This window comes from Polyodon spathula, chromosome 7 (assembly GCF_017654505.1).
Source record: "Polyodon spathula isolate WHYD16114869_AA chromosome 7, ASM1765450v1, whole genome shotgun sequence".
Classification (NCBI taxonomy): Eukaryota; Metazoa; Chordata; class Actinopteri; order Acipenseriformes; family Polyodontidae; genus Polyodon; species Polyodon spathula.
The window spans coordinates 56,085,961-56,108,753 of NC_054540.1; the positions used below are offsets into that span (position 1 = coordinate 56,085,961).

At 44.9% G+C, this 22,793-nt stretch overlaps 1 protein-coding gene across 6 annotated transcripts in view; it reads left to right on the forward strand.

Annotated features, from left to right (window-relative positions):
* Window positions 1-22,210, forward strand: part of mbnl3 (muscleblind-like splicing regulator 3) — a 38,890-nt gene extending 16,680 nt beyond the window's left edge. For 3 of the 6 annotated variants that reach the window (XM_041256043.1, XM_041256045.1, XM_041256046.1), the window contains 10 exons: window positions 8,488-8,652; window positions 9,518-9,718; window positions 9,942-10,172; window positions 12,804-12,857; window positions 14,807-14,969; window positions 15,648-15,683; window positions 16,964-17,056; window positions 19,264-19,358; window positions 20,307-20,380; window positions 21,399-22,210. In XM_041256043.1, coding sequence (XP_041111977.1) covers window positions 8,488-8,652; window positions 9,518-9,718; window positions 9,942-10,172; window positions 12,804-12,857; window positions 14,807-14,969; window positions 15,648-15,683; window positions 16,964-17,056; window positions 19,264-19,358; window positions 20,307-20,363 — 1,095 coding nt within the window. In that variant the 3' untranslated portion in view covers window positions 20,364-20,380; window positions 21,399-22,210. The remainder of the gene's footprint in view (window positions 1-8,487; window positions 8,653-9,517; window positions 9,719-9,941; window positions 10,173-12,803; window positions 12,858-14,806; window positions 14,970-15,647; window positions 15,684-16,963; window positions 17,057-19,263; window positions 19,359-20,306; window positions 20,381-21,398) is intronic. The other 3 variants (XM_041256048.1, XM_041256047.1, XM_041256049.1) reach the window with 3 other exon arrangements.
* Window positions 22,211-22,793: the final 583 nt, after the last annotated feature.

Genomic DNA, 22,793 nt, shown 5'->3' on the forward strand with positions numbered 1-22,793 from the left:
GCTGTTTATCCACCTTGTATGTCATGTGTGTCATGCATGGAAGGGTTGTGCTGTACATTGAGTGAAAACACCTTGTCCAAGAACAGGGTTTATGCTAGGGGTGGGCACCAGTGGCGATATTTTGATACAATATCAATATTGTTCCATATCGATAGTAATTTCCATATTGCGATATCGTGGGATTACAGGATTTTTTTTTTTTTCTGCACGCTTGCAGAGACATACTTTTTATGGCTAATACTGCTAAATATACAAACGTAGTATAATTAAGCTTATTTCAAGCTGAAGACATCATAACATGTCATGTATGAAATTATAGAATTACCCACAGTTTATAACATTTAATGATCAGCCCGATTTACATTTTTCTCAGAAAATTAGTTTCAGGCATTTAATATTGAAATTAGTACAGAAAAAATGGAATGAAAAATATGCTTACGGATGCGCAATAATTCAGTCATTTTAATGCTTGAAAAACCCTGGAAGTCACTGTGGATAAGGCACCATAATAAGGCACGGGGACAGTTAGTACTTAAAATAGTAACTCAATTAATAATGAGGTTCATAATATCTTCTGAAATATCACCCAAAAAGAAAAATACATTACATTACGGTCCTTTACAATGAAACATTCTCAGTGCTGGGTACTGTTTGTCTGTAGGTTGTCTGCGTGTTAGTAGTCAAAATATATTCCTAGAAAGTAGTCAAATGCATACCTTAGCTCATCACTGAACTGTTGCCGGGCAACCATCTTCAAGAAGACTTCCTTGCACGTGAAAGAAATGCGTGTTGTGATTTGCGCTCTCGTTACACCATTGCATCAACAAATTACCGTTATTTCCCTGGGACTAGCTCAATGTTAAAAAATAAATACATTTTGACGGCAAGTTATGTGGTAATCTGGCCCCCCCAAAATAAAATATTGGTGGGACCTGGCCCCCTTTGCCCCCGCGGTTGACGCTAAAGTATGATTAGCCATTGTGAACGCTGCTTGCACCGGGTGAAGTCACATTTCAGGACAGCGGTGAGCGGATTATTTGAAGTCCTGTGGGTACATCTTTTCCTTTGCTATATTGAACGGTTTTAATTTTTTTCTTCTTGTATAATTAATGAGAAAAAGGATGAGCTGTAGGTAAAATCATTTAAATACCAACGAGGAGAAGGAAACGGCGGCGATCACCGCTGTGTCCCTTCATGCTGCGCGTCAGCACGGTGCAATTCAACTGCATTTTCATTCATGAAGAGACGAGAAAAATATTCACAGTAACGAAACACACACAATTTCAGACAGTTACAACCATGATTTATTATGAAACAGTCGTCAAACATAAATAATTAAATTGCATATAACACATTAGTGCTTGAATATAATATAATACATCTGGTAATGCAACGAACAAAACCAGAACTGAACTGTGAACTTCACACCCTACTGATTTCTGCTGTCGATTTGTGTTTGTTTGACACTACAAACGCGTAGCAGAAAAGCCAGTTGGATTAGTTTGGAGAGTACTTTTAGAAACTGACTATGCGCTAATAGAATTATAATGACACACGAACAGTATATGCTAACTAACTGAAACTAATTACACGTTTTTAAAAAATATAGGTCGAATTTAAATAAATAAATGGATTTAAACGTAATAACTCCCCTTTCTAGTCACAGAGTTATTAGCTCTGTTTATTTGCATGCTGCAGAAGCACCATTGGCTCTCCGTTTTGCTTTATTTTGAGGTATACGCATGCTTCAGCAGTTCATTACTTGCGTTATTATTAATATATTTTTTAAATGTGAACTTTCAGTATTTTATATGAGATGTACTTTTAAATTATAAAAACATATCTCTCAATAATGCAAAATTCAGCATGACACCGTACTTAATACTTTTAGAGGTTTCGTGAGTATCATTTACTCAGGCAGAGCAGCTGACTAATTCTTTCCCGACTGGCTGAAGTGTGTGCCATGAAGCACAGGGATATTTCAGAGTTGGCTGCTGATGGAATAGTGAAACAATAGAGCAAGACCCTGTTTTTCTCCACTGATACTGTGAAGGGAAAGCAGCACTTAGTTATTGCTTTTCATATGTAAATATCAACATCTATATAGGTTTGATATTGCAACTGTGTTATTACATTGTTTGAAAGACATACAATTTTCATATTGTTGCCCGCCCCTAGTATATACATTTTGTGTTAAATATTTCATCACTGATTAACCCAGCCCTCAAGGTGATTGGGGTCACTTACAATGACAAGCAGAATTGTTTGCTGAAATTAGTTACCATTGTGCTGCAGTAATTGAATTATAATTACCATTACACTAAAAAGTAACATAACAATCACACACATTAATGTGAATTCCAGATAACCCAGCCATTAATCACTGGCACAGATACAGAAACACACTATCTTCACTTCCAGTGACATTGTAATTGCACAGGATGCTGATGGAGCCCAGCTCTGATGCTGAGGATATCAGCTCTCTGATAAATGAAAGCCAATAGAGAGGTGCAGTAGGCGTGTCCCTTACCTCAGCTGTGTGCCTTTGCCACACACCTATATATAACTGTTTCGTCATCTCTCTTCATTAGGAAACCCTGGTGAAGACAGTTAACCTTTCTGCCAAGGGGGAAACAAAAAAACCCATTAATTATGCAGCTGATTCTGGGCACCGAAATGACAGGAAATTGAATTTAATGAAACTTCGTGGACAAAAGCTTTCAGACCAGCTCTACAGTGAACCCAGATTTCACAGGGCTGAATCCATTACTGCAGTCTGGCTTAATTATTTATATCTGTGCACTGACAAGGCGCTGAGGACTCGCTGCGTTTCACCAGCTCTGAGTCTCTGCTGTGTCTGTGTTGATCTAAAGCAGAGCTCTCTGGCCTTTGTGCCGTTGAACTGGACAACACGTCATTGAACCATCTGTTCAAAGCGTCTTCTCTAGTCTTTAATGGCCATAGACCCATTTAATAACAACATTGCTACATGCAATAAGAATGATCCAAAAAATGTGTGCATGTTAGTATGGAGGTATTAAGCTCCGCCAGTCTCTAGATTATTAAAATTGTTGTTTTTTGAGTTGGAAATGGAGATGTTTATCCTCACTATTATTCCAGGTCGATTCGCTAGTATAAATCATGCTCTCTTTCAGAATCGGTTTTCCATTCAGGTTTCTGGTGTGCTCAAGAAAGGTTCTAACTGCTCCAAAAGGGCAGAGTCCTTAATCGCCAAACAGAGCCGTCCCTGTTACAGGCTTGGCATTCTGCAGCAAATGAAGGAGACCTTTGCTGGAAAAGAGGAACGCTTCCAAAGATGCTTTTAACTGATCTGCACCCAGATCTTTAAGGCTGATAATCCTGCTGGATGATCTCCTTGTGCTTTACTGGGGCAGTTTCAAGGTGATGATTGCCAATGTTTTATTTACCCTGCAGCTATGATCTTGGTATCCCTCAGAGAATAGGTGTAGTCGCTTTTTTAATTAAATGTGCTGATAGGTTGTGTCCCTCTGCCTCGCTCAGAGGTCCACTCTGTGTCCAGGCCAGGGCTCCATCTCTGCTGGCCACAAAGCTCCTGAGAGGAAATGTTGCCAGGGAGACTCGTGGGACTTGTAGTTTTATTCGGCAGGCTTGCCGGTGCTAGTGTAGATGATGCAATCTTTCATGTTCACAGTCCAGTTATTATAATACATTACAGTATCTTATTAGGAGAGCGATGTGAGGTTTAACAAGAAATTCAAATTACTTTTAGCAAGGAAAGAGTATTCTAGGAAAGCACACCTTTGTTTAGTGTTTCCCCCAGCTGCAAGTGAATTGAATAACACAACTGCAACTTTATAAAACTACCTGAAAATCACTTGGTAGGCAGGTACAGCAGCAGCAGTTTAATGGTTAACATTTATTTCTTCCTTCCTCAAAAGCTGCTTTTTGCTCTGGCAGACTCGTTTTTGAAGTAGGGTCAGCAGAAGGCGTGTGCACAGAATTGCTGTGTAAAGAAGACCCATGTCCTGACTCATTAGCAGGCTGATTGGCTTAATTAACAGTAATATTCTAGTGTCTTCCTGGCCTGGCTCTCGGTTTATTACATTTAGGAGCGTGCCATTACCGCCCCATGCCCTGTTCTGTCTGCTAATGGATCAGTAATGTAATGCCCTCTACTGCTAGGAAAGCAGTGGAGATGCATCTCCTTTTACAGTACAGTGAACCGTACCAGAAGCACCCTGTTCAGTGGAATGCTTTTCCAGATCTGTTGACATTCCAGAATGCTACCTAATCAAGATTCCAAGCATTCCAATCTAGAAGCAGAATGAAAGCATCCCGTCTGTCTCGATACAAGTGGCCCGCTGTCTACACAATGAGCTGACAATTATTTTTGCTTAACACTGGTTTGTGATTGTAGTCTTAAAGGTGCACTAGACTCACCAAGATGAAAATCCCTCTGCTGTAACCCAGTCTGAGGTAGCTGTCCTCTCCCCCGTACTCATCCTCTCTGCTGGAATGATGTTTCTAACACAAAGTCTTTATCCACTTTGCAGTTATGCCAAGGCTGTGTCTTAGTTACAAGGCTGCTGTAAACTCCCTGCTCCTTTTCAGTAGAAAGGAACTTAGCAAGAACAAAGTATGAAATACAGCCACTGTAAACAAATGCCTTTAGACTGCAGATCAGCATCACAGTGCAGTCCATCTCATGTCATTGATAATATTCTATCAGCAGATTTGCTGCCCTGGTTATCTTAAGAAAGACTGCTGTTCTGTTCCAAGCGAACCTCCTGTTTCTCACGTGGGAGCAGAAAGAGAGGTGGTGCTAAATCTCTCGTATGTTTAAAGTTGATTGATGAAGTGGCTCTGGAGACGACAAAGTGCCCCTCCTGCCGCTACTGTACATCCTCCCATCTCCTCCCTGTTGGTTTGGAATGGAAGACATTACTTCAAAATGATGAAAATATGGCAGCAGTTAGGATAAAAAAAGAGAGCTGAAAATTAAGTCCGAAATCCGAAGCACTTTCATTTTACTTTGTAAAGGGGTGGGGGAGTTGTTTCCTAAATGCTTCCCCAGAATCCTGCACGGTATTTATAATTTGCAGGATTTATTTCCACTAAAGCTGTGCTGGCTCGCGACTGTGTCGGTTCACAGCCTGCCTGTTCTCTGCATACGGAGGTGGGCTCTGACAGATGAACTGGATGAACTTTTCATTCGAGCCCTGATATACTGGAGTCTGATTTTCCACGTTATGCAGGTGCAGCAGAGCTCCGCCTCTCCTACCTCCTGCCTTGCTGACCTGTCACTTCAAAACATAGTGGAAAAGGTGCGCTGTACTGCTTGTCAGCTTTGCATACCAGTGCCAATACTTTCTGATACCTTTGTAATTTAAAGAAAGAGAGAACAGGTAGCAGACCGCAAGTTTATCAGCATACACAATGCTTTTGCTATCGGTCAATTCATTTTAGCATTAATGCAGGAAAGCAAAACCCATTCCAGGAAATAGTAGGCGTGCTGAAACCTTGGGCAGCTTCAAGCCTCTTTGCTAAAAGAGTTATCTGTTTCCTTAGGCTTGTTTTTTTGGTTTTTTTTGTCGTTACTTGGGGGAATTTTAATAATTCATTGTGTCTCATTGATTTTGTCATCGCACTGTCCTTGGAGAGATTGATCGGAGTTTCTTTCTTGTGTATTCATTTCCTCTCTGGTCCGGTTTTGTCCTAGTGACCATTTCTCGAAAATAAATTCTGAATTCAAAGCTTGCAAACCTTTTATAGTAGCCTCCAAGGACCGCCTCCAAGGACACACTCACACACAAGACCCTAAAATCGAGTTTTCTAGCTGTGACCTTGACTGGAGCTGACTCACCCAATAAATGATACAGAATTGGGTTAGCAGAGTCATATAGAACAGGACTGTCCAATAAAAAGAGACTTGATTTCTGTATTAGTTCAGATTTGTCATCAGTAAATCCTGCCCCAGTGCCTCTGTCCAGATGAGAGAGATATTACTGCTCCTTCTGCAGCGGAATGAGCCCTTGCTGTTTAGAGTTGTTCTGTTTATTAATTCTTTTTTTAATGCTGTGCTTCACTGCTCTTCTGTACTGAACTACTGAAAATCATCAAATAAAACGCTTCCATCATTACAAAGCTGCTTTACCATTCTGCCACCAGGTAGCGAATTCCTTAGTAAAACCTTTTGAAATCAACTTGTAAATCATAAATAGCACATTTTCAGAAGGCTTCTTTTGGTGCATCACCAGCAGTTTGTTTGGCTGTGGTGCAGGTTGAACTGCAGTCACAGTGCAGCCATTGCACTGCAGGTTAATGATTTTATAAGGTGAAGTTGGTGCCAGCATGCCAGGGTGTTCTATGAGTGGCTGAACGGTACAGTGTGTTAGAAGTCATGCCCCCAGCAGACTGCATTGGTAGCGTCTACACTTGTAACTTTGCAGAGAGTGTAGATCTGGCAGTCACAATGTCAGCGTAAAAACATCCACAACGTTTCTGATATCAGCTTTTTGTCTGTTTTTTTAAATTGAGATGTAATCACTTCTTTATTAGTGCTGGATGGCTCCCTCTAGTATTGTTGAGAGTGTTTTTCCTGCTCTCTCTTTGTGTGTGATATACATACTCTCAACATGATTAGACTCATTCTTCTCTGTGCATGGTATACACGCTCTCAACATGATTAGATGTAGCCACCCAAAAATTCAAAGCAGACAGAGTAGGTAGGTGGTAAAACACGCCAGTGAAATTCTGTGCTCGCACTTCAGAATGCTGTTAGTTTACCTGCAGTTTTCAGAACTGTGATGCAATCGTCTGGGTTTGCGATTGGCTGATGGACCGCATGTGTTTATCTAGGGTTCCCCAAGACGGCTCGTTCTCATCGGGTGAGAGGCTGCCCTTGACACGTGGCACAGTTGAGTCATAAGATAAAGTTGGCAGGGCCTTCACTGACCACTCTCGTTCCTCCCCTCTCTCTCCTCCAGACTCTCATTCCTCCCTACTCTCTCGTTCCTCCCCTCTTTCTTCTCCCCACTCTCTCGTTCCTCCCCACTCTCTCATTCCTCCCCTCTCCTCCCAACTCTCGTTCCTCCCCTCATTCCTCCCCACTCTCTCGTTCCTCCCCTCTCTGTCTCCATGTGCTGCTCCAAACACTCACCGACAAACCTTCCCTTATTCCTTTTGTATAGGGTGTGATCAGGGGTAATGGACAGTCAAGCATTCCGTTACCACCTGGCCACATTCCACACTTTTCAGTCAAACAATCCCCAAACCAATTAACTAATAAGACACCCCAATGGCTGTGCAGAGGCAGCCACACAGCACACATTTCTTAGTGTGCGGGGCCTGTGCTAAAAAGAATAATTCTGGGATTCTTTTCAAGGTGAGGGTGAACTTGTGTTGCACTCCGTGTTTGGGGAGCAATGGGAAATGCAAATCGATTCAGCAGATAAAAAGGAGCGAGAACAAGCCGTGCCAGGTGCATTTGAGCCGTGCTGGAAAAGGTGAAGGACAGCTACCAGCACCATACTGTAGCTCAACTACGCCAGAACAGAATACAATCCCACGCTCGTTCATTATTGGCCCATCTGGCCCTGCTGCGCTTGAATGGCAGGACGCGGTTCTTGAATGGCAGGACGCGGTTCTTGAATGGCAGGACGTGGTTCTTGAATGGCAGGACGCGGTTCTTGAATAGCAGGACGCGGTTCTTGAATAGCAGGACGCGGTTCCTCGCAAAGTTTCTTTTGTTGCATGAGGAGTCCGTTTTCAGCTTGCACTCGCTTCATGATGGGACGCTGCAGTGGAAGAGTCCTTGTCTGGAATAAACCCAGTCCATCACCCCTGGAGTGTGGGGCTTCTGTATTAAACGATAATCGAGTTGAGTGCAGCTTTATAAGACCCTCGCTCCCCCATGTTTGCGAGCAGCTTCTTGCGTGTGCTGACTGGTTGTGTTTTGCAGTATACATACGTGGCCAGGCTGTCCTGGATTTATAGTAGAGAAAATGCGCTCCCCTTATCCCCAGCAGCTAGAAAGTCATGCTTGTCTGCCTGCAGGGCGGTAGGCTATCTCAGCAGTCTCGGAGGGGGTTGTTCAGGCTGGTCCTTGTTTAGGGGGAGGCGAGGGGAGAAAGCCCCTCATTCAGACCGTGCTGTGCCTTGTGTGTGCAGCACCAAATGACTGCAGATACAGAGTCAGACTTCCCGTGTTTCCGTTACCTGGCTGTTAGTCTGGTGCAGATGTTTTGGTACCCGCTGACAGTACAGTGCGGTTCATTGCAGGGATTCATTTCACTGAGTGAAATGGCAGTTCACTCCCGCAGCGAGTGCTATTTCTCAGTTGTAAAGGGGAAGGGCAGCTTTGAATGGGTTTATTTAATACCGGATGATTTTTAAATACTTCTTAAACACTCCCAGTATATGAATTGGCGTGCAACTACGAGAAAACACCCGTTGCCCAGAAGTGGGAGTGAGTTTTAAAAACGGATTCCCGTTTTTTCCCTGCAGGGCCGCTGCACTCGGGAGAACTGCAAGTACCTCCACCCCCCACCCCACCTGAAGACCCAGCTGGAAATCAACGGGAGGAACAACCTCATCCACCAGAAGACTGCGGCCGCCATGATGGCACAGCAGATGCAATTCATGATGCCTGGAACCCAGCTGCAGCCCATGGTAAGGGGGAGGAGGAGGGGGACACCACACAGACAGGAGACAAGTCCAGGTTTTAGTGCCACTCGTGCAAAACATATGCCGACCAAGAACATTTAAAGGTATAATCCCTGTTTAATGAAACGGCAGTACTAGCTGCTCAACCGGTGAGCTTCATCAGCACTGTAACACATGGATTGATATAAATCTGACCCAAGACCCATCAAACTAACCAGATAAACAGAAAAGAGACCAAGAAAGAGCAATGATTCGGCTTTTGTTCACCTTTGTGGTCTCTCTTGTTTAACACGCCCATGGTTAAATCCAGGCACTGCCAGTAATCTGTTGTGAACTGAGTTCGGTGACGGACTCTGCGTTTCTGATGCATCACATCTGTGGAGCGGACCTGTCTGGCGTTAAACGCAGCCATCATGTTGAAGTCAGTTAGGTTACGTTATCTGTCAGGCTAACTTTGCTGCTGTTTGACAAATGGGCTGAGCGGGACGGTTTTGTTAGACATGTTAAACAAGTTTCTCATGTGTATGTATTTGCTTTTGCGGTAGTCGCCTAGCCCTTATCTTCTTTAATTGTGTACTTTGACTTGTGTAAACTGAAAGTTTCCCATAGTAAAAAGTAGAGAGCATTACGATGACCAGAGAGGTATTGGGTTATGATAAAGCATATTGAAAACATGGCAAACCACAGTAAATGTATAGTATAGTATACTATAGTATAGTATAGCCATGGGGGGTGATGACTGAGCAAATGTTTGCAAGGTCAGTTGTGCATTACATGGCATCGCTGTCATTTCACTGATTTGATGCTGTTGGCTCTACTGACACCTGTTTTTTTGCTCCTCTCTGCCTCTCGCTCCCTCTCTCCTCTGCAGACCACGTTCCCTATGACGTCCTCCCTGGCCACCAGCCCCGCCATGGCCTCCTTCAGCCCATACCTGAGTCACATGAGCTCTGGGATGGGCCTGGTTCCCGAGCTGTTCCCCAACACTCCCATGCTGGTCTCTGGGAACCCCACTGTGGCTGTCGGGGGCAGCTCTGCCGGGCAGAAGCACATGCGCACTGATAAGCTGGAGGTACGGCACAGGCAACGTTCGCTTGAGAAAGAAGAGCTCAATGCACCGCTCCCACCTCCAAGAGGGCCAGGTGCAAGGGGGTCTCATAGCTCAGACATCACAGGCCGGGTCAGATAATGCGCTGGGCAGGAAATTCAGGCTCAGTAGTATGCCCTTTTTCTATGTGTGTCTGTCAGTCTGACTGTGAGGGCCCCCATGCCTGACTCTGTCCCCTGCCCTCTAGGTGTGCCGCGAGTTCCAGCGGGGGAACTGCACGAGGGGGGAGACCGACTGTCGCTACGCCCACCCCATGGAGATGGCCATGATCGACGGCTGTGAGAACTCCGTGGTCGTGTGCATGGACTACATCAAGGGCCGCTGCAGCCGTGAGAAGTGCAAGTACTTCCACCCGCCCACACATCTCCAGGCCAAGATCAAGGCAGCTCAGCACCAGGCCAACCAGAACGCTGCCATGGTAAGAGCACCCGGGGTCGGCTCTGTCTCCAAGCTGCGAGGATACATCTCTGTTCGCACTTAGTGCACCCACAACCTGCAGCCTCCCATATTGCTCTAAGTGTTTAAAATCATAAAGGAAGATTACAAAGCCTAGCCAATAGTTGCAGAACATTCCAGTCCCACTTACTTTGAGGTTTGGCTCTAAAGAGTCCCTTATGTAGCCCATCCCAGTGATAATGTGTTGTTGTGAGGTGCATATACAATTAAGGTAGTGCTGAAAATCCTCTGCTTTCATCTCTTATTCATGCTTCCCAAAGTCTTACAGCCCAATTAGCTGCTTTGTGTTTTTTTTGTGAACTGTTTGACTTTAAATTATTTATCTGTGACTATTCTGCACCTTTTTTTGTTTTTCCATTGCACCTTTGTGAAAGCGCTTTTAAATAATGCAGCGGGTCTTGGAATTGTTCAATACTTCATCACCCCTTTGATGCCTTTAACAAAAGCAGGTGCTGTTTGTTCTCTGTGAGGTTTCAGCTGCTGCCCCCTCCCCCCCCCCGCTCCTCCCCCCTTATAAGCCTCTTGTGTCTACACAGCATCTTAGTGATTAACTTAGGAGCCCCAGGGCTAGTGCCACCTTAAATTAACCCTTTCTTGCATGGCCACATCATATGGGGACTGAGTAAAAAAAAGGATATATACAGTACTGTGCAAATGTTTTAAGCAGGTGTGAAAAAATGCTGTAAAGTAAGAATGTTTTCAAAAATAGACATGTTAATAGTTTTTATTTATCAGTTAACAAAATGCAAAGTGAGTGAAGAGAAAAAAATCTACATCAAATCAATATTTGGTGTGACCACCCTTTGCCTTCAAAACAGCATCAGTTCTTCTAGGTACACTTGCACACAGTTTTTGAAGGAACTCGGCAGGTAGGTTGGCCCAAACATCTTGGAGAACTAACCACAGTTCTTCTGTGGATTTAGGCAGCCTCAGTTGCTTCTCTCTCTTCATGTAATCCCAGACAGACTCGATGATGTTGAGATCAGGGCTCTGTGGGGGCCATACCATCACTTCCAGGACTCCTTGTTCTTCTTTACACTGAAGATAGTTCTTAATGACTTTTGCTGTATGTTTGGGGTCGTTGTCATGCTGCAGAATAAATTTGGGGCCAATCAGATGCCTCCCTGATGGTACTGCATGATGGATAAGTATCTGCCTGTACTTCTCAGCATTGAGGAGACCATTAATTCTGACCAAATCCCCAACTCCATTTGCAGAAATGCAGCCCCAAACTTGCAAGGAACCTCCACCATGCTTCACTGTTGCCTGCAGACACTCATTCGTGTACCGCTGTCCAGCCCTTCGGCGAACAAACTGCCTTCTGCTACAGCCAAATATTTCAAATTTTGACAATTCAGTCCAGAGCACCTGCTGCCATTTTTCTGCACCCCAGTTCCTGTGTTTTCGTGCATAGTTGAGTCGCTTGGCCTTGTTTCCAAGTCAGAGGTATGGCTTTTTGGCTGCAAGTCTTCAATGAAGGCCACTTCTGACCAGACTTCTCCGGACAGTAGATGGGTGTACCAGGGTCCCACTGTTTTCTGCCAACTCTGAGCTGATGGCATTGCTGGACATCTTCCGATTGCGAAGGGAAGTAAGCATGATGTGTCTTTCATTTGCTGCAGTAAGTTTCCTTGGCCGACCACTGCATCTGCGGTCCTCAACATTGCCCGTTTCTTTGTGCTTCTTCAAAAGAGCTTGGACAGCACATCTGGAAACCCCTGTCTGCCTTGAAATTTCTGCATGGGAGAGACCTTGCTGATGCAGTATAACTACCATGTGTCTTGTTGCTGTGCTCCGTCTTGCCATGGTGTATGACTTTTGACAGTAAACTGTCTTCAGCAACCTCACCTTGTTAGCTGAGTTTGGCTGTTCCTCACCCAGTTTTATTCCTCCTACACAGCTGTTTCTGTTTCAGTTAATGATTGTGTTTCAATATACATATTGAATTGATGATCATTAGCACCTGTTTGGTATAATTGTTTAATCATACACCTGACTATATGCCTACAAAACCCCTGACTTTGTGCAAGTGTACCTAGAAGAATTGATGCTGTTTTGAAGGCAAAGGGTGGTCACACCAAATATGGATTTGATTTAGATTTTTCTTCTGTTCACTCACTTTGCGTTTAGTTAATTGATAAATATAATCTATTATCATGTCTATTTTTGAAAGCATTCTTACTTTACAGCATTTTTTCTCACCTGCCTAAAACTTTTGCACAGTACTGTGTATATATCTGCGTACAACCCTTGATAAACAGTACATGGAAAAAGAGCCACTGTTTCAAATAGGCTTTGAGTCCTTGAGTCTGTTTGCACTGCCTCCCTCTGTTCTCGTTTCTGATATATATGTATATATGGTTGCTGGTTGCTGTAATTCATTTGAGTTTGACTGATTTCTTTTTTGTTGGACAGTCACCTCCTTCATGTGTTAATGCATTTTTTGTGTTTTTCTCCTCCCCCTCCCCTTGCCCTTTTCATCCTCCCCACAATGCATTGCTCTCCCTCGGCCCACCCCTGCTTGCCGTTTTTGTTAATACGCTTGAACCCTATTCGCTCATTGCCGTCATGCGCCCGTTGCCTGCTAACTCAGACCCAGCCAGACGCCCGATCCCTGAAGCGACCCCTGCAGCCGACCCTTGACCTGGTACTTTCACGTTTCACCTTCTTGCTTTGCATGTAGCCCGTGTGTAGTTTGCGACCTGCTGCTTCATCACTTGATTGGACCTGTCTCTGGGACAGTCCCGTGAGGGGCACTGCTTGTTTATTTCGATGCTGAAAACACATCACTGCATTTAGAGGGTGGGGTCACATCAGGCTTGTATTGCTGTGGGTAAGGTTGGGTTTATCCAACCTAAAAACGCAAGTTTGACTGCAGCTCTCCCTCGCTGTTTCATCATTGTGTAATTCACGATGTGTGAGGCAGACAGCAGAATAAAGAGATAGCTAGCTAAGCAGTTCAACCAGTTTCTTTTTCAGTTAGTTACCTTTGCTCTCCAAGCTTATATCTTTACGCTTGTTGCATGAGTGATTTACACAACTCTTCTGCCCACAAACAGAGAGTGAACAGAGTGGCTACTTTCTGACTCATAAGAAACAAAGAAAAAAACAGTCTTCAGAAGTGCTAGTTCTTACTACTGTGCAGCATTGCACAGCCTGTCCAGCCAGAGTGCCCTTCTCACGTGCCCTGCAAGGGGAATGCACACCGTCCACTTGACCTGTTTATCACAACCCTGTTATTATCCACTCCCTGGTTAATGTTTCAGTAGCCTGATGGCAGTGTTTCCTGGGTGCATTGCCCCCCCTTGTGGACGTAGAAGAAACAAGCAGTGCTCTTCCGGTTACAGCATGACTTTCCTTTTAGAACTGCATTGCATCCTCATCCATCAAACCATTTTGTGTCTTTATACAGAATATTTTAATCATGCTCCCTCCCCACACAAAAAAAACAAACCCTTGATTTAATTATTTCTCAGAGATGCTAATAAGACTCCTTTTGCATAGCAGTTTCACGCATTCCAGGTTTTAATATGTGCTCCAATGTTTTTGGTAGCAAGCTCAGGTGTGTCTTATTAGACTCCCAGTAAAAGACAGGAATGTCTCAAAGTGCTATCCAGTGGGAGTCTTATTTCCATCCCGGTTTCTGTTTCCCTGGAAAACCTGGATGCGTGCGGTTTTGGATTGGCTAGGGAGATGTAGGGAAACTGTAGTGCAGACTCCAAGCCGTGCCTGTGTCTGTGTCCATGCAGCATGATCCTGAGGAAGCTGCAATAACAGAGACTCTTCACTGTTTTACCTCCTCTACCAGTGCTCTGCACTTAAACAGCATTGGCCACTGGCTACCTTCTGTATCTTAGCTAAATTTCACTCGTCTGTTTGATACAGTATACAGTGTTGTGACCAATAGCATCCTAGTAACACTACAATACACTACACTACAATGCCATTCACGTTTCTATAGCGCCTTTCACCACAAGGATCCCAAAGCCCTTCACACAGAAAATAAACAATTAAACCATTCAATTAAAAACATAAACTTGTAACAAGGTGTGTTTTTGCAGCACACCCTGTGTCATTTTCAAAGGGCTGCCTGAGAGAAATGTAGTTAATCAGGTTATGCTTGTACAGCATATGCATCGTGCGCACATAAAAAGAAACAGGATTGAATAGTTTACTGCTCTGTAATACTCTCCTGCACAGCCCCATGTTAACAGCATCTAACTAACTGAACTGCATTACAACTACTGTACAGTTAGTTACAAAAACAAAATATTTGGTAATGCAGCTGTTGTGTTTGTGTAGCATTTAAAACCTTTGCATTGAAACTATGAATTAAATAAATGGACATTTTGTCTCTAGTCTGCTTTGGTATTGTGCCTTGTGCTTTGCTGAATAATGAAACACAGAGCTGAGCAGATGCAGTACTTGTGCCAGCTGGAGCTCTCAGTGCTGGAATCACTTCTAGCTTGTCCACTCTACCTGCAGTTCACTGCAGTGTGCTGGCCGTTGAGAGTGTGAGGGCGTGAGTGAGCAGGCTGGCCTCTCTCCTTCCTCTCTGTCTCTCACAGCCTCGCTCTGTCTCTCCCCCGCACACAGGCTGTTCCTCCAGGGGCCCTGCAGCCATTACCAAAGAGGCCGGCGCTCGAGAAAGCCAACGGTGGTACCGCTGTCTTCAACCCCAGCATGAGCATGTTTCATTACCAGCAGGCCCTGGCTAACATGCAAATGCAGATGCAGCAGCCAGCCTTCATACCAACAGGTGAGGATGCACCGCCCCGGGCCTGGGGGGAGCCTGGGGGGGGGGGGGGGGGGGGGGGGGGGGGATTGGCAGAGCGGATGTTGCAAACATCGAATGAAAAAATATAATACTAGTGAGATCTTCTTCATGGGCTCTAGGTATTCGTGGTAGACAAGCACATACTAGGGCTGGTCCAAATTTTCAATCCTCAATAATCAAAATGTTTCCTGGTTTGATTGCTGCTTTAGTCCTAGCTAGCAGTTCTTTCTGTTTGTGAGAAATCGTAGCAGCAAGAAGAGGGAGGTAGCAAGTAGCACTCATCCGATTTTATCTTGAGATGATTGATTGTTCCAACCCTAGTATAAAACACAAGCATACACAAGCAAGCACACACACACAAGACAAACACAGGCACACGCACACACGCAAGCACACACATACACATGCAAACACAAGCACACACACAAGCAAGCAAACACAAGCACACACACACACACGCTTGTCTCAACGCACACCCAAGGTAGCTAACAAAAGGCCTGTCTTGAGCCCATGACTGCAGTTTTTCAGGCTCTATTTGGTTTGTTTTTTTAATGTTGTTGCTTACACTTTTTAGACTCGCTAACAAATGTTTTCTTTTTCTTTTTTTTGTCCCCCTTTTGAAATCCATCCCCTTTCCCGCCTCACTGCATGATGTTGCAGGGTCTGTCCTGTGCATGACTCCCACTGCTGGCATTGGTAGGTTCCCCTTCTTCAAAATCTCCATCTCGGAACACCTGGACTGTACCTGGGGGGTGGGTGGGGTCAAGCAGGCAGAGAGGCGTACGGTACATCAGTAAAACAAATAACTGGCAGATTGAATGCCAATCACACATAAGTGTGTTCTGGTTCCTCTTGTTGCAGGGAGGTAGTCTGTTGGGTCACTCCCATTGTCCTCGCCTCTTAGTTCAGTTTAGTGTCTTAGGGAGCTCACTTTGCACCCACCAGGACCAGCACAGGTGTATTTTAATAGTGCAAGCACTGGTGCAAAGAGAGGCCACCTCTTAAATAAAGAGCTGCTCTGATGGCTGGCAGTTGACAGGGTTGTGGGTATAAACTGCTGTTTGATCCTGACCTTGCCTCTTCTAAACTGCCCTTTCACCTCTCACGAGCACAGGAGTACCCCCTGAAGAGCACAAGCCCATCTGATTTGCCTCGGCAGAATCGAGCAGTTTCACTGGCAAACTAAACTAAAGAATTTGAAGCTGCTGGATATACAATACATCCGTTTGCTTGGAAAAGTGGAACACAAAGAAAAGAAACTGGAGATGCAAAATGAAATCGCTCAGGGCTGGTCTCGCAGGCCTTGATTAGCGCTGTCCTTGGACTACTAAACGTTCCCTTTAGACACTTAGTCAGAGATCAGTGCTAATCGGGATCTATAAAACCAATCGTTCATGTTTTGCTTTTTAGTTATTTAGAAAAAATCAAGAATTTGTTACTTCGCCTACTTGTGTGTTGTCAGTATCCCCAGATACAGCCCTGGTCAGTTCTGAATACTAACACAGTGCACTTAGTGTTCTGTGTGTGTTTGAGCCCAGTTTTGCGTGCGTGTGCGTGTGCGTTTGAGCCCAGTTGTGCGTGCGTGCGTGCGTGCGTGCGTGCGTGCGTGTGTGTGCATGATTGGTGGATGGGTTTCTTGTGTGCATCCAGTCATCGCTTGACTGTCTCCTGGGCACTTTCCTTGTGAACAGCCTTCCCTAAAGCTGCGGCAGAGAGGGGCTGATCCAAGCCTGTTGTTTTGTTCTAACCAGCTTATTAAATGTGCATCTGAGATCTGAAATCACAAGAAGAGAATCTGCACTCATTGCTTTGCGCACAGATAAGGCTGCACTGGTTAGAACAGCAACGTGCACTGCAGTGCCCTGCCCTGGGGAAGGCTGCTCTGTGTGCTGCACTGGTGCCAGGAAACCTGGCTATAGGCTGGAATGGACTGTGACCTTTTTCTCTGACTACTCCCCTTCCCCCCCTCATCGTAGGACTCCTCAAATCCCCAGTGCCCGGCAATGACTGCAGCTGGGAGAGGTGCAGGCTGCCCCACAGCCGCTACCTGTCAATGCCTGGATTAACTGGTGAGGGACATCTCAGTGTGTGTTTTCCTCCCATATTGCACCCCACCCATAAACTTCAAACAGGAGATAACTTCCTTCTGTGCTTCTGAAAAGTGTGATCTTCATTTACCCCCTCCCTCATGCAGAAGCCATTGCTAGAATTAGATGGTTATTATTTATTTATTTATAAAGAGGAACAAGTCCAATACTTTAATTGGAGAGCCCCCCCCCCCCCACACACTTTTATCAGGCTTTTGTTTGTTTTGTTTAGGATTGTTTGGCGTGATCGATTTCATTTGAATGTGTCAGTTAACTGTGTTTCTAAGGGGGTCCTGGTTAATGTTTGAAGACAATGCATTCCCAAGATGACATGCTTGGGCCATGTGACATGTCGGATACAACAAAGGAAATGTGTTTGTGAGCTGTAAAGTGTGTCTGGCAGCTTGCTGTGTTGTAAGGACTCTGGAAAGGTGTGTGTGAGTTGTGCAGTGTGTCTGGCAGCTTGCTGTGTTGTAAGGACTCTGGAAAGGTGTGTGTGAGTTGTGCAGCTTGCTGTGTTGTAAGGACTCTAGAAAGGTGTGTGTGTGAGTTGTGCAGTGTGTCTGGCAGCTCGCTGTGTTGTAAGGACTCTGGAAAGGTGTGTATGAGTTGTGCAGCTTGCTGTGTTGTAAGGACTCTGGAAAGGTGTAGTGTGTTGGCAGCTGTGTTGTAAGGACTCTGGAAAGGTGTGTATGAGTTGTGCAGCTTGCTGTGTTGTAAGGACTCTGGAAAGGTGTGTATGAGTTGTGCAGTGTGTCTGGCAGCTTGCTGTGTTGTAAGGACTCTGGAAAGGTGTGTATGAGTTGTGCAGCTCGCTGTGTTGTAAGGACTCTGGAAAGGTGTGTATGAGTTGTGCAGCTTGCTGTGTTGTAAGGACTCTGGAAAGGTGTGTATGAGTTGTGCAGTTGTGCAAAGGTGTGTATGAGTTGTGCTTGCTGTGTTGTAAGGACTCTGGAAAGGTGTGTGTGGGTTGTGCAGCTTGCTGTGTTGTAAGGACTCTGGAAAGGTGTGTGTGAGTTGTGCAGCTTGCTGTGTTGTAAGGACTCTGGAAAGGTGTGTGTGAGTTGTGCAGCTTGCTGTGTTGTAAGGACTCTGGAAAGGTGTGTATGAGTTGTGCAGCTCGCTGTGTTGTAAGGACTCTGGAAAGGTGTGTGTGGCAGCTTGCTGTGTTGTAAGGACTCTGGAAAGGTGTGTATGAGTTGTGCAGCTCACTGTGTTGTAAGGACTCTGGAAAGGTGTTGTAGCTTGCAGGTTGTACTCTGGAAAGGTGTGTATGAGTTGTGCAGCTCACTGTGTTGTAAGGACTCTGGAAAGGTGTGTATGAGTTGTGCAGCTCACTGTGTTGTAAGGACTCTGGAAAGGTGTGTATGAGTTGTGCAGCTTGCTGTGTTGTAAGGACTCTGGAAAGGTGTGTGTGAGTTGTGCAGCTCGCTGTGTTGTAAGGACTCTGGAAAGGTGTGTGTGAGTTGTGCAGCTCGCTGTGTTGTAAGGACTCTGGAAAGGTGTGTGTGAGTTGTGCAGCTCGCTGTGTTGTAAGGACTCTGGAAAGGTGTGTATGGGTTGTGCAGCTTGCTGTGTTGTAAGGACTCTGGAAAGGTGTGTGTGAGTTGTGCAGTGTGTCTGGCAGCTCGCTGTGTTGTAAGGACTCTGGAAAGGTGTGTATGAGTTGTGCAGCTCGCTGTGTTGTAAGGACTCTGGAAAGGTGTGTGTGAGTTGTGCAGCTTGCTGTGTTGTAAGGACTCTGGAAAGGTGTGTATGAGTTGTGCAGTGTGTCTGGCAGCTTGCTGTGTTGTAAGGACTCTGGAAGGGTGTGTATGAGTTGTGCAGTGTGTGAAGCAGGATGAGGTTTGTATTAAGGAATGCACATGGTGGTGTTTGTTTAGAAATACGTTATTCTGTGCTATATAAATGCACTGCGTGTTTTCAGTTATCTTTTATTCAGATTGTAATCGGCTTTCCCCTTTTTTCTCTTTTTGTTTCTTTTCTTTTCCCATGCTGTCTTTTGTTCCTTTCTGTCGATGCATGCCCGCGTCCTGGTGGCTAAATCATCATGGTGATGTTACATGACCTGTCGCTGTGATCTGCCTCAACCCCCCCCCACCCCCCCCCCCACACACACACACATGTTGCCATGGTTACCATACCACTCCGCCTTCCTGCCTCTCGCTCCCATGGTTCCCTTCTGAAAGTTCCCATGATGCACAGTGCTACGCCCTCCACTGTTACTTCAGCAGCAGCATCTGTCACGAGTGTCCCTTTCGCTGAGTCTGCGGCTGCTGATCAGGTTTGCCTTTTCAAATGGCTTTACTGTAGATTGCCAGCTCTAGACAGCTCGACTCTGATTACTTGTGCTTCATTCTGTTTTTAAATATGCAGCTATTATTGTAGAAACAAAAACACAGCACAAGATGAAGTGACTGACTCTCTGGAACCCTACCGCTCCGCCGTAGACAAGAAACTTTGACAGACCAAGTAAAAGTTTGGCGCAACTGTTCTAAACTGTTCCAAAACAACTATTTTTAATAACCAGTGATTTACAGGAACAAATACAGAATATAAAGATTTAAAAAAAATTAGTGCTGCTCAAGATTGCATGAGAGTTACGTTCTCACCGTAGGGATGCAGGGATGAAGATTCTCAGGTACAAATATTTACAAAACAAGGACTGCCTCGGTTCCTTTGCAGGCTGCCTCGGTTCCTTTGCAGGCTGCCTCGGATCCTTTGCAGGCTGCCTCGGTTCCTTTGCAGGCTGCCTCGGTTCCTTTGCAGGCTGCCTCGGTTCCTTTGCAGGCTGCCTCGGTTCCTTTTCAGGCTTCCTCGGTTCCTTTGCAGGCTGCCTCGGTTCCTTTGCAGGCTGCCTCGGTGTCGCTGTTACACTCTGCTCTCGCTGTAGCAGCTGGCTTGTCCCATGAGAGACGCACGCAGTGTGTTTGAGAGGGCAGGGATGGAGGGTGGGGGTTCCTTATGAACTGACTTCAGATTGCCGTCACTACATCTTCAAGATGCAGTTGGTTGTTTTTGTTTTTTTTGTTTTTTATCTGCTTATTCTCCTTGGGGATAAAAAAAAAATTAAATAGAAAAAAGTATGAGAAAATATGAGAAAATTTTGTGACGATTTATCGCTCTCTTTTAAAACACGTATGCTGTCTGCTTTATTCTGGTGCCTGAAATATTGGTTGGCAAGTAACTTTACGATTAATGTTTGTATTTGTTTTATTTTTTTCAATTTCAGATCCCCACGTTGTCCGTCGATGAACTGAACAGCAACATGTTTGTATCTCAGATGTAGCCGTGGCTAGTCGAACAGTACGTTGCTTTTAAATAGCTCTGGTAAAGCATGACGTTTCATTCACGTGCTGCCTGTAAGGCTTCCTCTTTGGTGGCAGGATTGTATTTATTTTCTCCCTCTTAGTAATGCTGCAGGTGGTAAGAGGCCGTGCTGTGTGTGTCCCTCATTGGCACTAGAATGTAAGTGCCATTGTAATGGCATTGTGGGGCAAATGGGAGCCGCAGCCATGCAGCTTACGACAGGTCACGCTGTATGGTGGGGGGGGGGCAGTGTATGTAGAGAAGTGTCCTGAACTTCACTTCACAAGCCTGGAAGATAATTAGAAAGTGTTCATTCCAGTGCACTGCATTGCCAGTGATGTCCTGCTGACCAGGCGTTTCCCATTCTCCCAGCAGTCTAGCCAGCATGTAGGGGAAGGGAAATGATTAGGTGACCTTGGCATACGTTGAGTTGCTAAGACCCACTGGGCCTTCAGCTTAGAATGTTGAGTGATGTGTGGAGGAATGTGTGAGCAAGGAAAACTATGTAAGCAACGAACCACAGCCACTGTGTAAATAGAGTAGTTAGAGGTTGGTTGCACCCGAGTGGAGCAACAGCTCAATAGCTAGTTTTACCGCTGACATGCGTAACTAGTAAGATAACAGAAACAAACTGTAGTCACGTAGACTCTGAGCCAGTAGAGTTTATATATACCAGGCATAGAGGCATACACAGAGAGATAAACTCCCAATACCTCCAGATCATCAGGACCAGCGGTGTCGTTCCTGAGGCTCGCTCCCAGGGGACGGCAACCTCATCAATTGCCTTATCTCTGTTAATGCTAGTGGCATGTTATTGTATCTAAACGATGATAAAATGTAATGCTTGGTATTTAGTAAACGTTGTTAAGATTTGAAACCTAGTCTAGTAACAAAGTAGTTTATTTCTACTATGAAACCACACAAGCACAGCCCTCACATGCCTCGGATTCACCACCTCAGACAAACTGGGTTTTCTGTTTTTGCTTAATCTCTTCCTGTTCTGTTCTTTCCTCAGGCCGTGTGCTCCGAGGTTCTGCAGCCACAAGGTGAATCTCTGGTGTGTTTCCATGGAAACCCGATCACTAAGTTAACCCGAGTGCCCCCACGGCAAAGTCCACAGTAACCCTAATCCAGCTGACACATTAACCAAAAAAAAATTCAAGTGAACCATAATAATGATGATAATAATAAGAATGTAAGAATAATTCAGATGTTAGAGACACGTTTGCAGTACCAGACGGATGTCAATGTGTGAGATGCTCACCGCGCAGAGAGGCAGGGTGAGCGGCTGTCCTGTCCTGCGCACAGAAAACAAAGAGCAGCCTTTTTAAAACTTCACTTGAAAAAGAAAGGAAGAAGGAAAAAAAAACGGCTCCCAAGCGGTTTCAAATAGGTTATAAAAAAAAAAAAATATAAAAAAAACATAAGACTCTTGCTTTTACAGAATATTCGAAATGGAGATTTTTTTTTATCGTCCTGTGTCTGGTTTTTATTTTTCATAAAAGAAAAAAAGATTGAAAAATAGTGTTATTACTGTTATGTTTACATCAAAGTGTATGTGTTTGTCTGGGGAAAGGGTGGTGGGGATCATACTGTTGATAATAATGTAAGTGTTTGATGAGTGCACCCAAACCACATACTGTTAATAATAAGAGGTTGGCACTTGGAAATGTGGCTGCACCGTCACTGCACGCGTTGTTTGGTTCTCCTAGAGCTCAAGGATGGTGAGCCTTTTAAAATGATACCATAAATGAAGCCAGTTCATACCTCGCTCCAGTTATTACATTAACTGTCTGCCCCGGATGCTATAAATTATACATTGGAGGATTGTGGCGAAAAAGAAAAAGAATTTAAAATGTAATTTTTTTTTTCCGCCACTCCTTTCAGCTGTGGTCCGTGAAACCAGCCGATGGCGTACCAACCTGGGATTACTGGTCTAGTCCAGTCCAGGTCCAAAATACTGACCTGCCCACGACCCCGGCTAGTCCATAAGCAGGTCCTCAGGACTCCCCTGAAAACGAGACAGCGTTGCATCTCAGCGGCGTCCAGTCCTGCAGCAGCGCGTGTCGTTCACCCGCAAAGTTCAAATGCAGCCGCATACCCGCATGGGTTTGGGTGCAGCCAGTGTTAAGGGTATGTCTGTATATTTTGAAGGTTGGGCACTTGATCACATTCCCTGGTCCTCTGTTGGCTCGGTACGCTTTGATTGTGGGATGGACACAAGTTGTCCTTTTGTTTTAAGCATCGGAAACAAAAATATTATCAAAAGTCTGGACAGCCGTGGGAGTCTGATCATGTGAAGGCTGCAGTGATGGCCAAAAGTTTTGCATCACCCTATAGAGAATCAACTCATTTTGCTTGATAAAGTCAAATGAAACCTGCTGAATAATGTTACATTGGCATATTGAAT